Source organism: Melanostigma gelatinosum, assembly GCF_949748355.1.
Source record: "Melanostigma gelatinosum genome assembly, chromosome: 20".
NCBI lineage: Eukaryota > Metazoa > Chordata > Actinopteri > Perciformes > Zoarcidae > Melanostigma > Melanostigma gelatinosum.
The window spans coordinates 13,899,222-13,917,202 of NC_136653.1; the positions used below are offsets into that span (position 1 = coordinate 13,899,222).

The 17,981-nt window shown below is 43.8% G+C and overlaps 3 protein-coding genes across 3 annotated transcripts; 2 read left to right on the top strand and 1 right to left on the bottom strand.

Annotated features, from left to right (window-relative positions):
- Positions 1-4,506: 4,506 nt before the first annotated feature.
- Positions 4,507-7,476, bottom strand: rpl21 (ribosomal protein L21). Its single transcript, XM_079292315.1, has 6 exons — positions 7,435-7,476; positions 6,806-6,884; positions 6,594-6,655; positions 6,206-6,318; positions 4,938-5,088; positions 4,507-4,630 (listed from the first exon to the last, which is right to left on the bottom strand). The coding sequence occupies exons 2-6, from the start codon at positions 6,870-6,872 to the stop codon at positions 4,541-4,543; spliced, it is 483 nt and encodes a 160-aa protein (XP_079148441.1). The 5' UTR covers positions 6,873-6,884; positions 7,435-7,476; the 3' UTR covers positions 4,507-4,540.
- Positions 7,477-7,837: 361 nt separating this feature from the next.
- On the top strand, positions 7,838-13,109 carry usp12a (ubiquitin specific peptidase 12a). The gene is made up of 9 exons (XM_079292138.1): positions 7,838-8,181; positions 9,108-9,188; positions 9,292-9,505; positions 9,612-9,847; positions 10,200-10,276; positions 10,873-10,956; positions 11,073-11,270; positions 12,074-12,152; positions 12,251-13,109. Exons 1-9 carry the CDS (start codon positions 8,134-8,136, stop codon positions 12,350-12,352), a joined length of 1,119 nt encoding a protein of 372 aa, XP_079148264.1. The 5' UTR covers positions 7,838-8,133; the 3' UTR covers positions 12,353-13,109.
- A 1,626-nt stretch (positions 13,110-14,735) lies between these two features.
- Positions 14,736-15,761, top strand: gpr12 (G protein-coupled receptor 12; the record flags this gene model as incomplete). The annotated part of the gene is made up of 1 exon (XM_079292594.1): positions 14,736-15,761. The coding sequence occupies one exon, from the start codon at positions 14,736-14,738 to the stop codon at positions 15,759-15,761; it is 1,026 nt and encodes a 341-aa protein (XP_079148720.1).
- Between the last annotated feature and the right edge of the window lie 2,220 nt (positions 15,762-17,981).

Sequence of the window (17,981 nt, forward strand, 5' to 3'; positions counted from 1 at the left end):
CCTACTTCACTGAAACTGAAGAAAATGCAATGGATTTGAGATGTAATGATCTTTACTGCAATAAATGGATGTGCAAAACTTTACACACCTTTTAAAACTAATGTTCAGCTGTGCAGGATTGTAGCACAGGTGATGCATGTAAGCTGCTCGAAAAATGATTTAGGCCACTGAATTGAATGGTGATCCCACTGACACTCAGACATTATAAACTTCCATGACTCTTTCCTCCACATTGATTGATTCCGGCTTTAAAAATGTCACCCAGGCTCCTTGCAGTATAGGACATGTGTCCCTATCTGCTGATCTGCTGTGTGTACATGGTGCGCAAGCAGGGAGAGAGGCGACTGTCTGTCTCCATTCATCACACACACACACACACACACACACACACACACAAATGCTTTACAGTATGTGTTGAGAAAAGGTCACACAGTCGAACATTAAAGCTGAACTAACTTTAGCTGAACAGCAGCCACTGTGGCCACAACTAGCAAGAACAGGATAGGATAAACCTTGGTGTAACAGTAGCTCTCTGGAACAGAAGTCATAAAAACAGCAAAGTGACTCAGTAACTGACTCAGTTATACAGCAATATCTCTCGAAGTTAACTTACATTAGCTAACATGAGCCATTAATGGTCATAAATGCTAAAACGATGTAACTTTTTTACTGGTTACATGCTGAAACATTGTGCAACAGCAGAGAAAATGCATTAAATCAACAAAACAACCAGTTAGTAATGTCTGCTTAAAGTTTGCTAACATTAGTTAATAGTTAATATTAGCCACCATAAACTAGCCAACTGGTCATAGACCAACTTTATGAATTCACCTTTTCATTTGTAAGAGCTATTTTTTCTTTCAAAAATGAAAAAGAGTCGCTTTAAGTAAAGAAATAATGCAACGTTTTTAAGGCTCGAGAAAAAAGACAGAGACTGACAATCCGATAACACTATCTGCTTGTCCAAACATTGGAGATCACCCTCTGAGCCCGTGCCATGCTCTCATGTGAAACCTTTGACTGACTTTTGTGAATAAGGCCTATTGAGAGCCTGTTGGGCGTTACCTCGGTGCCCTCCCACGCTTCAGGTAAGCATGCCTGGGTCAGTTGAGACCATTATCAGCCTGCTGCTCTTCTCATCCGGTCCCTCCCACCCCCCTCCACCTCTGCTGTCAGGGCCAGGATCAATACAGCTGGCCCAATATCCACATATATGACCCCCTGGTCTCTGATAACCACACAGACTCTATCACACACACAGAGATACAACATGCACTCTGTTTGGCCTGCTGTGGGATTTCCTTGTGCCTTTGTCAAAGCTCCAGGCCTTTCCCAAACACACACACATCATGTGGACACACGCTGTCTCACCCACGCGTTCGTCACTGTCACAGATATTACTTTCAAGACCGCTGAGAGTCTTCTTTTTCTTCAAAGAGTAGGAGAGTATGATGAATGGTGAGGCCTTGGAGGGAGAGAACAGATACAGAAAAAAACGTTGTCTCATTAGAAAGTAATGACATCTCATATGTGGTGGATTTTTCAGGTATTAGTAGTTTACTTCAGTGTTTAATTGTATGCTACTATATAGTGTACTTATATTCCAGTTAATATGCTCCATTCTGCATTACATGTACGTTTGTGGATTATTTGGAATAACCAGGAGACCGTTTGTGGAAAGTCACATTGCTGTTGAAATGTTTCAATGCTTTGAGCGGCGCAAATTAAATCCCATTGATCTCCAATGTCCTCAGAGAAATCTCAGACTTGTCTCCAAAAAAAAAAAAAAAAAGGGCTTCAGATGTCTACGTGTTTTTGTGAACACTAGAAAAAAAGTGTGAAAAACATTTTTGAAATTTGGGTGAACCTGCTCTTTCCATTAGGTGTGATCGGGAGTGAGGTAGAAAGGCTGATATTTCATATAATGCAACATTTCCACACTCAACTCCTCTTGCATCAGCGGTGTCCACATCCAATTATCTACTCTTTGTGTGTGTGTGAGTGTGTGTGGTTAATATGTAACACTTGGGGTCGATATGGCTGCTGGCTGAGCTGACAGACTCAATCTGTGTGTCAAACATGTGTGATTAAGGAGTTCATAGTGCTCCACCGCTTTTATCCACCATCCTTGTCTTTCTGCCCTCCCTCCCTCCCTCTCGCTTGCTTTCTCTCTCTCTCTCTCTCTCTCTCTCTCCTTCTGTTTACTTTTTCTTCCTTCAATCAGTAACTTCCATGAGTCAGTGCCACACATGACACTCTGGTGTATCTGTGAGAACACACACGCACAAAGGACGTACTGTAGATGTATAGACAGGGCGGATATCATATTATGTATAATGGGAAAATGTATAAATTCCTGCAAACAATAGAATGCGTGAATGATTTTCAATCCACTATTTGCTTTAATTGATGACATCAACCCTTGCTAAAAACTGTGGGAATATACTAAACCGTAGAGGCCCCACTCGCCTTATCTAAATACCATATGACTGAAATCCAGATCAATACCAAGGGCTTTGGCTGCCAACACGCTCATTGATTGATTGCATTTTATTTTTCCATCTGTTTTTTCCTGGTTCTCCTCAGGTTGTTGGATACTTATTACTTTGTCCTGATAAGACCCGTGGCTGCGTTCCCTGACCTACAGGGTGAGCATGAAGAAAGACTCAACACCATTTTACAGGAGATTACAGCATTCATTTCGTGTTTGAGGAGACTTCACTTCCTCCACATACACATATATGGGAGATATTTTCTAATCTACTCCAAGAAAATTCAAGTGATGCTTCCACAGAAATGAAATATAATCCTGAGACTGATTTCTCCGTCCTGAACTACACACACACACACTTCATCCTGTGAGCTGCTCCCTATCTCAGTAAACTGGTCCTAATTTGTGTAAATATTGGGTAAAGTACTGAGGTGCGATGAGATAACCTATTTGTCACATAACCAGCCAGCCATTCAGCCTCCACTGATTAAACAGCAAACATCAAGTGGTCCACACACACACAGTATAACAGGCAGTTTTCATCTCACACACGCACAGGTATGACTGTTATATGGATTTTATTGTTAGTCAGAGAAAAGAACTGAATAAAAAAAACAAAATGTACTTCAAGAATTTCACCAAAATGTGACCTTAATTAAATGATGAACCTCTATAACTTCTACTCATTTACAATCAACAGAAAAGTTGTTAAAAATTGCAGTCGATGACACAGACATATTTATAGATACATACCTAACATTACAGAATCCTTCATGTTGTAATTTGATCTCAGAAGTGGACTACGCCTGTTTCTAGTTACTATTTAGATTAATTAAATGTCAGTGTTTAGAATTGCTAAAGTCTCTCTTGTACAAAATGTAAATTCTGCAACTCACAGAATTGTTTTGACAAACCCTCGGAGTAAGTTGAGTGTTCTGTCAGTTGTAAACCATAAACATGATGCAAAGAAAAAAACAATACTGAACTGATATCCATGGACTGGATTATGATTGTACGTATTTATCTTGGCAGTGATGGATGATATGTACAGATTAAAAAAACATCCTCAATAAGAGTAGTGAATGTTTTGGTGTTAGGTTATTGACAGTGTTCGACAAAATATGGTTCACAATTCAAGTAAACACAATTCTGATCATCCCAGTTTTCTACAGCAAAGGGCCTGATTGATTGAAGCTCGACCCATATCCCGGTGCACACTGCCACCTACTGCTCAGTATAGGAACTCTACCTATGGCATCCACTGCAAGAGTGGCCCAAACGTATATATAGATATTATATACTCTTTGGCCAACATGTCCACATCGGTTTGAGGGGCTTACAATCACTGATCAGCATCATAACATCCAGTTTCATTTTATTTCCCCTTTTAGTAGTTTTAAGGTTGATAAAAACAAAACCCTTATTCCACCGTCAGACAGTATAACATATATTCTCTGAATCAAACGGTTACTTCAGGTTATAGGACATTGACACGGTTTACTCTGGTTATAATATCCAATAAGCTATTTGTCTCGTGTATCATTGATCCATAATTCAGGCCGCTGTGTGGCATATTCTTTAAAATTTAGAACCTCAGAGTTCAATATAGAGCTGTGTGGGATCGAGCGACTGAATGGACTTCAGCTACATTACTTAACACCTGTGCTTTTCATGTCTTCAGTAGAACTTTACTTACCAACACAGCAAGACCTCAGAGAAATGAAGTGATCAACTGTGTGTGTGTGTAAGGCCTTTCATTGCTGCGTCAGTGAGGAGAAGGCAAAGGCTGCTTATTGACGGTGCAGATGAGAGAAACCTTGTAGACCCGACAGGTCTAAGTGTGAGGACGTGAGATGCTTGTGTCACATGTGCGCCGTCACTCTCAGATCGCCGGTGAAATAAAAGTGCATTTGATTTCATTTGAAACTCAAAAGGAGGAGAATCATCACTGAGTGACAGCACATCATGAAAACATAATTAAAACTGTGTGAACAGATGACAACATGGCAAGCAGCGCGTGTACAAATGTTTTTTATTTTAGTGAGCACTTTATGCCATGAACTCATAGGGGATGGGCTCCAGCAGCTGTGGCTGGTTTTTCTTGGTGCTGACAAAGTGAGCTTCACGGGGAGATGCTGGCTGTAGAGACGAGAAGGAATATGAGATGATCGAATAATAATAATATTCAATAAAAACACACATTTTTAAAAAGACAATTTTTTGCAAATAGTTCCAAATTTTTCTAAACTTAAGTTGAATTCATTCACAACATACTCTAAAATATACCATTGGGACTTTTATGCTTAAATAGTCCACAAAGTATGATCTGTTTTAGTTTCATCTACACTTTAAGTGACGGTAAACATCACTGCAACTGAATGAATTCACCATGACACAATTATTTCTGGTTTAAGAAGTGGTAAAACACTCTTGGATCATTTCATACCTGTCGCTTCAGTTCCACCCAGGTGCCCATCTGCTTGGCCTCCATCTTTTTGGCCTCGTTGGCTTTGACGCGCTGCAGGAAACTGTCCCTGCTCTTTGAGTGCTTCACATGCTCAATACGCACGTTGATCCTCTTGGCCAGGATCCTGCCCCTGTGACAGGCGAAAACATCAATGAGTCCATATTAAAAGCAAACGCATAACTCCACAGATAGCTTTAGCTCAAAATAGAAAGTACGCCGTTTTAATATCTGCATTTGTCTCTGCTGTCTCCTCAGTACAGCCCCAGGTCAAACAGGAGTTAGACTGGGATGCTTAAGGATAAAATACTTTTCCCCACGTGAATGACCACTGAGGACATGAACAATCCTGGTGGCAAAGTGAAGATGGGGTCATATTGTCTGTTTTTCTTTTTTTTTCCCAGTCAAATATCAGTTTGTTCTGTAAACCTACAGACTGAACTAACACCACTATTGTGATAGCCAATAAAGACTCAGACGTCAAAACATTAGTTCTAAATCATTTGATTCCACACTTTGAGAACTACTGTTCTAGATGAAGAGTTTGAGCAAGGACACACCAAAGACTGAAGCCAGGATTTACAAGTTGCAGTGAAAATGGTAAGGTTTTAACAACACTCTGAAGGATTGTAAAGAACAGATTAATGGAACTTTGGTACACATAACTGTTAACAGTTTGATTTGTGGCCGCTTATGTATGAATACTATATTGTACGACATTCAACGATTAACGGATGAATGAAATCTATAGAGAAGCGATGCACAATGCAGATAATAAAATGTATAGCAGTGTATTTCCGATAGGTATGAATGTTTGACGTCAACACACAGGCCCATTGCAACGACACTGAATGTAAACAAAGCAGCTCTAAAAACCTCTCTACAGCTAACTTGGATTATAACTAATTATATAATATTTCCATATGCCAGTGATTCAGACCAAGATGTGCATGTATAAATTAGGAGTTTGGCCTTTGAGTATGCAGCCTGTTTTTATAAGATGTAGTCTAGATTTCTGGCCATGTCGCCCAGCCCGAACACCAGTTATCTAGATTGAGTAGGTTTAACATTCGAGAACTGGTCAACAAATCACAAAGCGTGATCCTCGTAATCCTCACAACAAGAATGGAAGTCTTTAAATAATTGCTTATTAGTCTGAGGGAGTTTTAAGTCATTTGGTGTGTTCAAGCTCAACGTTACAAAGGTATGAACATTTAGACGTCACAAAATAGCAACCACTTCCTACTTACTTGACCTGCTTGTTGACAATAATGCCGACAGCATGTTGGGTTACATTGTAGACACGTCCCGTCTTGCCATGGTAGCACTTGTGAGGCATCCCCTTCTGGATGGTACCTGTGCCCTGAAAAGAAAATAGCAAGTTACAATGTATGATTCAGCAACAACAAAGTTCACCGTTAGTCGCCACAGTACGGAACCAAGAAGTGTTTCATAAGTGAGTTCACAGTGAGTTTAAGTAAAACCGTCTCAATAACAAACTTTGCTCTAATTTAGAAAATGACTGTGCACCTTGCCCGAGTCCCTTCAGTCTTTCATTGCAAATCTGAATTTGCCATGCAGTTTAAATTAATTACCACCCAATCAAGGATACTAGCCAACACACATGCTGTGACCTACCTTGATGTCAACGATGTCTCCCTTCTTGTAGATGCGCATGTATGTAGAGAGGGGAATTGGGCCTGTGAAGCAAATGCAGTTAATCAATTAATGTTATATAGCAAAAGAGGTGGCAGTAATCCTACATACAAAATTCCCTCCATTACATTAGTAAAAATGGGATTGCACTCAAAGTGTGGTGGGATATAAAATGCCTTTAAATGTGTACTCACCATGCTTGCGGAATGGCCTGCTGAACATGTACCTGGTCCCCCTCCTCTTGCCTCTGGTGTTCGTCATGATGCCTGATTACTAAGAAAATACACTTCAGTTAGTCATGACAAGGCCTTTTCCAGTGTAAATGTTCAACAGATGGAAAATGGCATGTATCCATTATAACATCTACTTAATTTATCCCCATTAAACGCACATTAGGGACAGTTTTTAAATTTGATTCAACACATATCAAAGCTAATCGCACGGACTGACTAGGAGAAGATATACTTATGTAAAGGCTCGCAACGAGATACATCTCTCCCACTATGTAGCACCGTATTTGCAATGTTTAGTTTCGTCGAAAACGCTCGAATATCCACGACAAATGTCACGTTATGAGCGTTACAGCGGCTGCAACTAAGTGTAATCGCAGAATACTGTGTCTGCTAAACGGGCCCACATGGAGAGCCACGCTGCTGGTCCTGCTCACATTCAACGGAAAATATCCATCGATACACCGATTTTCAAGCGCTATTAACCCACTGAGATGTAAAGGAAATCCGTAGGACACATTTTAATCTAACCATGTACGAAATGTATCGTAATAAGGTAGAAAAAAAACCAATTAACAGGGAGAGGATCTTACCCCCGGTCTCTACAAGATGGCGGGTGTGGCGGAAAGAGAGATTGAAAGACCCGAAACTCCGCCTAGTGAAATGTCCAAAGACTGCAGGGCAAGCCGTGATATTGCCTGAACCAAATAAATTAGCTCATTCACGAATTACTGTACAGAACAATATCTGCCACCGTTTCAGTACGCGAACTGGTCTTAGTGTTATGCTGCAGTCTATGGTTATGTTCTATAATGTTTCTGTGATTTTATAGTTTAGTGTGTAACTCAGTCTACTAAATGACAAGATGAAATATGATCAGGCTGCTGAAAATACAATCATTGTTAAAAAAAACAAATTGCCGATATTTTTCCACTGCTATTCCTGATGCGCATGCGCAAAAGTTCCGTGAGGCTAAGCTTGATTTTTCAAGTTACGTATAGTTACGTTACTATGTCAAATATTTTGACGTCATGTAACTTGGCTTCGACAACTGCGTTTTTCTTAGAAGCTTATGAGTGTCACTATATAACTTAAAACAAAGCGAACCGCTTTACTGTGCACTGCCGACCGTGATTAACTGAAGACGGAAACAACAAGCAGTGAATGCTCTCTGTTTCTTCAGCCGTTGGACCTTGTCGTCGCGAGCTCAGCAGTATCGCTTGCGTTGCCTCACGAGGGAACCAGCCCAGTCTTGTCAGCGCGCGGCGGTGGTTGAAGATGGCGCTAGCCGAATGGAAATCCTAATGACAGTCTCCAAATTTGCCTCTTTTTGTACCATGGTGAGTACACGACAGTCTGAAACTGGCATGACTCAGGCTACAAGGTGACACATACACAGTTGCTCCACTCTGATTGGCCTTCAAACGATGTTATTCAACATATAAGTAGTTTAATTCTGGTGTCAGCGTTAGCCAAGCGTATATCCGACCGTATTTCCGACACCCACTGCTTTCTCCGCTCTGGTCTTTTCGCTAACGGCAGTAGATGGACATCCTTTAGTGTAGACATTTTTATCAACTCCTACATTTACCATTTATTTGGTTAGAATGTATCCCAGCCTCTTTTTGTACAGTGACGTGCACCTGCTGCAGCTGTGCTTCGCAGCTAACTAGCTAACATGAAGCTAACGCGAAGCTAAACCAGTGTAGCACCATGCTAACACCTGGTTGGGTAATGAGTGACAACGGATTATCTGCAGTATGTGTAACTCAACGTTAGAGAAACCGTGGAAAAAAATTGACGTTGGCCTTTACTACCAGACATTATTAACGCAAGCAATGACGACATGGCTTAGCTGCGCAGTTGTGGACCCGCTAGGTCCATGTCAAATCTGCAGTTTGTTACTGTCTAACGTTATATGCATCGCACTGTATTAATCACTACCACATTTTAGAGGGGATTTGCGTTTCCACTTAAAAAAAAATGTGCGTTTTAATCATTTATATTCTGAAAACCCGTATTTGCAATCACATACATTTAATTACATTTAAAATTCATTTTTGGATGAGTTAGCACTAGCCTTGCACAGTCTCATTTTACTGTCGTTTTTAAAGATGATTGCTTTTAGCTCTAATGGCATAAAAGGGCAGAGTTGAGGTGGTAGGGGAGAGTCCCTAGTCTTGGGAGTTTTTAAGCATCCATTGTTTTTTTGTCCAAAATAATAGTAAATACATTGTCTTCTTTTTCTTGCTCTGTGCATTTACAGGGCGCCAATGCCTCTGCTCTGGAGAAAGAGATTGGATCTGAGCAGTTTCCGGTCAATGAGCACTACTTTGGCCTGGTCAATGTAAGTGAATATTGTGCAGATTCACCGCTATGTATACATTCTTCACCTGACTGGTACTCTCACTGAATTCGACTGCATTCCATATGTGATTTCTTTTTTTTAGTTTGGAAACACCTGCTACTGCAACTCGGTGCTGCAGGCTCTGTACTTCTGCCGACCGTTTCGGGAGAAGATCTTGGCGTACCGCAGTCAGCCTCGGCGAAAGGAGAACCTGCTCACCTGCCTGGCCGACCTCTTTCACAGTATTGCCAACCAGAAGAGGAAAGTGGGCGTCATACCGCCCAAGAAGTTCATCACACGGCTTCGCAAAGAGAATGGTGAGAGGAAACTGTTACGAGATTGGTGTGGTCAAAAGAGGCTACAGCAAAGTGACTAATCAACAATTAAAACTCTAATGTCCCCTCTCTGCACTTTCTTCCTCAGAGCTGTTTGACAATTACATGCAGCAGGATGCCCATGAATTCCTGAACTACCTGCTCAACACCATCGCAGACTTGCTTCAGGAGGAGAGAAAGCAGGACAAGACCAACGGCCGCCTTGCCAACGGCACGTTGGACTCTCAGAACAACAACAGCAATGCCACGCCCGCTCCGACCTGGGTCCATGAGATCTTCCAAGGCACTCTGACCAATGAGACACGCTGCCTCACCTGTGAAACGGTAAGATGGCTCACTGCTGTTTTCACATGAGGGGGGGGGTTTAAGTGGCTCACACTGAACGTCTTCCACTGTGTCACCTGAGTCTTGTTGAAACATGTTTTCAAATCAAACAATCCTGCTGCTGAGGGATTAGATAGCATACACAGATGAAGCTTCTTGGTACAAGGATAAAGAAAAGCTTAGGTTGTTTGTGTGTTAGTTTCTGTTTGTGTAAGGGCAAACAATGTTTAAGGCAAATACAAGAGAACAGCCCAATGTTATTTTATTCCAAACTTATCAGGCAGACGCATTTATCTAGTATTTGAGTTTGGCTGCTTTTAGCTTATGTTGATGTCCCTTTTTTCCTCTTCAGATAAGCAGCAAAGATGAGGATTTTCTGGACCTTTCTGTGGATGTAGAACAGAATACCTCCATCACGCACTGCCTCAGGTAAATTCACAACATGTCGAAGCAGAGCAGAAGCCGGAGTAGTAGTTCACTGACAGAAAAATAATTGGCAACTCTTATTATTACAGAAAACAACATTTAATGGTTCCAGCTTCTCTTAAGTGCTTTCTTTTTTGATTTGATTCATGAAGAAAATCTCAATCTGTATGAAAATGCAGTTCTGGTTAAGAACTCCAAAAATATTGTAGCCACCGATTTTAATTATTACAAAAACTGACAAATGTTTACTAGTATTACAGAACTAGTGTTGACTAGTATTACAGAACTAGTCTGTTGAACGGCATTGTGGCTTTTACTTATTTTAAGAGTGTGACTTACAAAGTAGTAACATATTTAGAGGTTGCAATCTGTGGTACAGTTGGAACCTTTTTATATCTTTAGTTCTGAAGAAGATTGCATAAAGTGCTCTGAACATGTGGTGTTTGTTTGAGGATGCTGGATTTGTAATGAGCGTAATGAATAGTAGTTGTGTGTGTCTTTCACCAAACTGCATGATGAGAACGGAGTGTTTTAATATTGAATCATGTGTTGATGTGGACCTCTGGTTTGACTAATCCTCTCTTTGTGGCTCCTCTCAGAGGTTTCAGTAACACAGAGACTCTGTGCAGTGAGTACAAATACTACTGTGAAGAATGTAGAAGCAAGCAGGAGGCACACAAGAGGTCAGTACACAGGTTCATTCTTATTTTGTGCTTCTATTTTTAGGTGTTTAATGCATTTCTGTGCGTGGTTGGGAGTTTCGATATTGTGTGTGTGACTCTGTAACGTTGTGGATCAGGATGCGTGTTAAGAAGCTGCCGATGATCTTGGCTCTGCACCTGAAGCGTTTTAAGTACATGGAGCAGCTGCAGCGCTACACCAAACTGTCCTATCGCGTCGTCTTCCCTCTGGAGCTCCGCCTCTTCAACACCTCCGGGGACGCCACCAATCCGGAGAGGCTCTACGACCTGGTCGCTGTGGTGGTGCATTGTGGGAGGTGTGTAGGATACACAGCAACCAGAGACAGGCGGACCATTTACTGTTCTAATAATAAAATGCATTTGAACCTATTGGCACTAGAATAAAGGTACATTCGAACCTAAATCACGTAGAGTGGGAGAAAACACAGACCCTCATCCATCATTGTTCAGCTGTGCTGCACTTTTTTTTGCCAGTGCTGGTTTTGACCCAGTGTGAGTGGGTGTTTGTTCTGTCTGTTTATACAAGGTGTTTCCCCTCTTTGCTGAAAACAGACTCCCGGCCTTCATGAATAGAAATAATTTACTAAATTTATTTGGAGTTTAGCAAATGAGTCGGGAGTCCTTCAGATGTAAGTTATGTCTGCATGTTCTTCTCTCCCTTTGAGCTTTACTCTCATCTCCTTTTAGCTCGGTTATTTTCAGAGCAGGGAGGCATATAATGAAATTGATGTCATGATTTTAGGCCACATATCATCGGGGATTTCAGTTATCGTAATGTCATGACAGTGCTTACGTAAAACCGTACTGAATACTGCTTCAGTATTCAGTACTGGTCATTCCATGCTTACCATGTAACATGTTTTTGTTCACAGCTGCACAGATTTGTGTTTCATTAAAGGCCCGTACTCCCACACAGGTGTTTCCAGAGGAGTGTCAATCAACATGGTGTTTACACAGTCCTGCAAAGGAGTCTAATCAGGCACAACAAGTGGAAACGCCTGTGTGGGTGGACTGTGGGCGTGTAGGGCCTTTTAAAGCCCAAGTAATAATTTCACGGTCGTTAAAGTTTGCTCGAATAAAGTGTTGTTTTTCTTTTCAGTGGGCCAAACAGGGGTCACTACATTGCCATTGTGAAAAGTCATGACTTCTGGTTGCTGTTCGACGATGATATTGTAGAGGTAAGCGAGTTCATTTCTACTTTTTACATTTGATGTAGTAGTCACAGTACTGCTGTCGTTTTTTGACCCAGCTGTATATCGTCTTTCTGTTCTTGCAGAAAATCGATGCACAGGCCATAGAAGAGTTCTACGGACTCACGTCTGAAATATCCAAGAACTCCGAGTCGGGCTACATCCTCTTCTACCAGTCCAGAGACTAAACGTGGAGCAGCTGTGTTCTGCCACAGAAACCAGAAGAAAGGCTCTGTTTCCTCTTTGCGAGGAGCGGCGGACTGTAAACACGCCACAGCAGCCCGCTCGGCGTCACACCTGCCCGCACAGCTGTATTTAATTCTTGTGCTTTTTACACGCTCTGCGCTGCAGCTCAGCCGTGGAAGTTCCTCCTCCTCCCCCCCGTGTCCTTCCATTCCACCTCGTCCCCTTCACTCTGGACGCTGCTGCTGCCTGGACAATGAGACTATAATGAATGCAAACTGTCAAGATTGTTTAAAAAAAAAAAAAAAAAAAGACGTTGAATGAGGGTTGTACAGATATTGGTTGGCCGTATGAGTGGCATGTTAGATTTTCTTTGGGTGTGGGGTTGAACGGGTATTTAATAATTCATATGATGAAACATCGGCTTGGTGTCTTCACCCCCCCCACACTGTTATTCTGCATGGGATTTACTGAGAGTGGGTCATGTTTTTGATCACAGATGTAAAGGAGGATGGGGTGGGGGGGGGGACACTGGGTTGTGTATTTCTACAGTGTACAGAATGGTATTTGTATAAATATAACAAGATAATATTATCATTGGAAATCGTTAGACCTTGAGAAGATGTATTAACACTATGGTGCACTTTTGATACCGTTTTGTAGGTGTTGGCAAGTTTAATGTGAGGGTTTGCTTGAAAAAGGCCTGTTGTAAAGCGATTATTTTCTGTTTTAAAGAAAACGAAATAAAGCCAGTAAGATTGATGCAGTGTGTGCTCTCCTTTCTGCGTCCTACAGGTGCGCACTGATGACTCATAGGGGCTCAACAGCGCCCCTCGGCGGCGTAGCCTGGTAGCTCAGCTCTCCTGCTGCAACAGGAGATATTTTTAATCCACTCAGATCCGTAAAGCAGGTGCTTTGTAAATAAAACTGCACACAATCGACATTAATGCCTCATTAACAAGTCACCCATCAGTTGTTCATCGGTAGAGGTCTCTGTTGGAGGCAGTGCTGCAAGGATGGAGAGATGAGGAAGAGAAGATGGAGGACAGAGGAGAGGGTGGGGTGGGGGTTGACACACATCAGAGTTGCTGTTAATGGCACAGACAGGACCAGAATAGAAGGGCGTCGCAGGAGGAAAGAGAGCATCCAGCATCTCCATATCTGAAACACCTTAACAGTTTAAATGTATTGTTTTGTTCTGGTGAGCCGAAATAAGTTTCATCACGCAGAATGACAAATGTTGCAACAGGCCTGTTCAAAGAAAGCATGTTTTACTTCGAATAAGCGACTACAATCACGTGGACACCTGGACACTCCACACGCACACACCTGTCTTTGTCCTTGAGACAGCAACGACGAGCCATTTAGCTCCTAAACGGAGTTCAACCGGTCTTTGGTGGTTTGGCCCATGGGACTCCTTCATCATCATCATCCTCTTCCTCTTTTCCGCCGCTGCTCTCTGCACAGCCGCAGTCCACGGCGTTGCTCCGCGCTCTTTTCTTATTCTTCTATCCCCGCTTTGAGGCAGAGAGGACCAGCATCCCCCCCCCCCCCCACACACACACACACACCACCCCCACCCCCACCCCCTCCGGGCTGCACCGTCCTTATCGATAACATGGCAATACAAGGCTGTCGTTCTTCCATCTAGACGGGAAGTCTCACCTCGCAGAGTCAAGGTAGGCTGGAATGGAATTATTAAGCATCCTTGACATGCATGAATTACTTTTTTAGCCCGTTTATTTTATTTTATATTTTTTTCTTCTGCTGACGTGGAGCAGCCGCTGTGTTCCCCTTGATGCAAGGTGCAGAGAGGGTAAAGCAGCACCATATGGCTAACCGGTGTGAGATGCTTTTATGCAGTTAGAGGCTGTATTTCCATGACGGGTGCGGTTATCTTCTGCTATGTAAAAAAAAATAAAACGGCACTTGGTCTCCCGACACCGGCGTGAATTATTACCGGTGCCGGTGTGTCGATATCTCGAAGTGTGGCCTGAAATTTGCAACAAAAGCCTGCTTTATTTTTTTATTTCTTTAATTATCCCCTTTCATTTCCCTTGTTCATAACTTAATTTACTTACCTGAGGTGTACCCTGTAGGCCTGTTAAATAGTCACCGTGTTCAATTCCCAGAGGAAAATGCATGAACTGTCTGGAGGCTCAAATGTACATCAACACAAACCCAGTGGCCCGCACAAAGGTGGGGAGGGAGCAGGAGGGAAACAGTCCCCACAGTTTCTGCCAGTGCATGAAATTGCAAAGCTAAAAAGATGAACCAGAACACACAACAAAAACAAGTTATTTTTGGTCCTCATTGGTTTGGTCAAGACTTTTATATGCTAAGATATAACAGGTTGATTGTTTGTGTTATTTTCAGACGGGGGCTACAATGAGTGAAGAGCCGCCGGTCACCCCCAGCTGGCTGACCCCTGACCCCACAGCATGGGCCAGCGGAGGCGGTGGGCCGATGGACAACAGCACCAGCCTGGGGACGTTTCCACCGGACTCCCTCCCGCCCAGCCAGATGCCCCTGCTGATCAACCCCTGGGACATTGTGCTGTGCTCATCGGGGACTCTGATAGCCTGCGAGAACGCCCTGGTGGTGCTGGTGATCTGGCAGAACCCGGCGCTCAGAGCTCCCATGTTCCTGCTGATCGGCAGCCTGGCACTGGCCGACCTGCTGGCCGGCCTGGGCCTGGTGCTTCACTTCACCTGTGCCTACTTGCTTCAGTCCGAATCGGCCCAGTTGCTGACCGTGGGCCTGGTGGTGGCCTCCTTCTCCGCCTCCGTCTTCAGCCTGCTGGCCATCACTATCGACCGCTACCTGTCGCTGTACTATGCCCTCACCTACAACTCGGAGCGGACAGCGGTCTTCACCTACACCATGCTGGTGCTCCTGTGGGGCCTCTCCCTATGTCTGGGCCTGCTGCCGGTCACCGGGGTCAACTGCCTGGCAGAGGAGTCTACATGCAGCGTGGTGCGCCCGCTCACAAAGAACAACATTGCCGTGCTGTCCGTTTCCTTCCTGCTGCTCTTCGGCCTCATGCTGCAACTCTACGTCCAGATCTGCAAGATCGTGATGCGCCACGCTCACCAGATCGCCCTCCAGCACCACTTCCTGGCCGCCACACCCCACTACGTCACAACGCGGAAGGGCGTGTCCACGTTGGCGATCATCCTGGGTACCTTTGCTGCCTGCTGGATGCCATTCACTGTCTACTCTCTCATCGCCGACTACACCTACCCGCCCCTCTACACCTACGCCACGCTGGTGCCTGCCACCTACAACTCCGTCATCAACCCGGTCATCTACGCCTTCAGGAACCAGGAGATCCAGAAGGCGCTGTGGCTGGTGTGCTGCGGCTGTATTCCTGCCAGCGTGGCCCATCGTGCGCGGACCCCTAGTGACGTCTGACCGAACAGACCCGGGTGGGAAGAGAGAGGCGCCCAGAGTCAGCTCTGCTCCTCACTGGATCTGACTGGTGTCAAAGAGAGCAGCAGCCCGGAAGGTCAGGAGAAGTGGCAGAGGGCCGTGGCTTCACTTCTGGCTGGAGATGTTACTGGCAGAGGCAGTTTTGTTAGTTATACACAGCCCACCTGGATGAATGGATTTTATGTTTTCTTTATTATATTCACCAAGTGGCAAGGTGTCTCACTGTCTTCCCCAGGCGGCCACTGCGCGGGCAGCATCCCGCCCCCTCCTGTTCAGCCCGTGCCACGCCCTGCCTCTGTCCCGCAGAGAGCGCTGAGTGCATCACACGTTAGAGGCAGCGACTGTGCATATCGTTCACATCGCTTTGGGCTTTGGTTGACACCTGCTTGTTTTTCTGCAAATAGGGAGGGGTTATTAGTGTGGGCCCCCTTGCGCGCGCGTGCGTAAAAGCGCACAGATTCACCAAGGAGTGTGTGCGGGGCGCAGAGGAGGGAAGAGAACGGCTGATTACGCAGGCATTTCCACATAAAGCCCTGTCTGGAGCAGCATCCCGGCGCTCTGCTGCTGCACTCTGAACGTGCGTTGAAAGCTAAACAGCCGCGGAGTGCTAAAAATAGACCCGGAGCTCTGTGATCCGCGTCCTCCACAGACGCCGAGAAAGAAATCAAGCCGTTTCGTCTTCCCCTCACCTCTCCAATGTGTCTTCTTTTCTCTCTGGATTTGTGTGTGAATGTACTTTTAGTTTCATCTCGCAAGTGGGTGGCTCGCGACAAAGCCCCAGGAGACCACCACCATTATTAACCCCTCCTCCGTGTTTTATCATGAACGGACGGCACCAAACCCAATAGAAGGCCATCGGATGATGTAACCTATATCCCTCCTCTTTCACCTTTTGAATGGAGATTGCTTATGACTTTTTGAATGTCTAGAACATTGTTATGTAATGTGTAATCATAATGTAATTGAGAAAGCCTGTAAGTCAGGCCTACTTTTTAAAACACACACAAATCAAATGTATTATTCCCAAAGGAATCATGTAGGATATTAAATGAATGTATCATCAGATTACAAACCTGTAGAGAAATATGGATTATCTGCTCAATCTGAATGTATTTCCATTTATTTGAACACCAACCACACATTTGATCGACATGCTTGACTTCAGTGTAATTTGCAGTCAACAAGCACAGATGCCCTTTTTTCCCTCCTTAGTTCAGTGTCGGTCACATGTTCGACTACAAGCCATGTGACATGGTCCCCTGATGTCATCATGACCCCGAATATATTTGTTTTTCTACACAGTGTACCTCAAATGTATCACATTGAATGAGCTAATCGTTACTTGATGGTCACAAGAGTGGCACCCTTTTTTTTGAAAAATGTGTATTTCAAAAACAATATTTAGCTGTAACGTGCGGATACGTTTGAAGTTCAAAGGCTCTGCTTTGATCCTGATTTCAGTTCAACTGTGGTTCACTGGAAGCCCAAATCACAACAGCTGCTCTGAGTTAATCCTCCATTAGTTCTTGGTCTCATAATTAGTTGGCAAACCCGACAAAAAGATGCACGCTAATTACTCATTCCTTCATATCTTGTCAGCAATAACTATGAATGGTAGTTATTTAGCAATACTCAGACAGCAATAACATCCACCTCCCACCTATACTTCTTCCTGCAGCGTGACGTTCCACAGCGGCCGCTCAGGTGGGGATGTGTTGCAGCGAATGTGTTCAGGGAGCTACAAGTGATCTTGAACTAGGTGGGAGGATAATCACTCCTGGGCTGGAAAAAAAGTGGACGAGATCAAACGACTCCTTTGTCACAGTGGCACCACTGACTCATTCCTCCGCAATGATATTTGTTTTTTAATTTCTCTGAGCTAAAATCGGACTTTGACCATTTTGTCACACCAAAAAAAATGGTGAAATGTATTTATTGATTTCTTGCCTCTGCCTTTTGTGAGCATATGAACTGTCCTAAGTGTCGTGAGCTCAAGTCTCAGGCTGTGTTTTCGTGCATACGGTATGAGTTGCATGGCCTCTGGGTGTGTGCATATGTGTGTGTGTTTGTGATCCAGCAGCTCTCAGCAGACCTTAATCTGTCTCCTTGTGAAGGGGTGAAACAGGTGTGAGGGATATGACTCCCTGTTGACACCCCCTGACCTTCGAGGACAATGCTGCCAGTCTTCCTGTCAATTGTGAG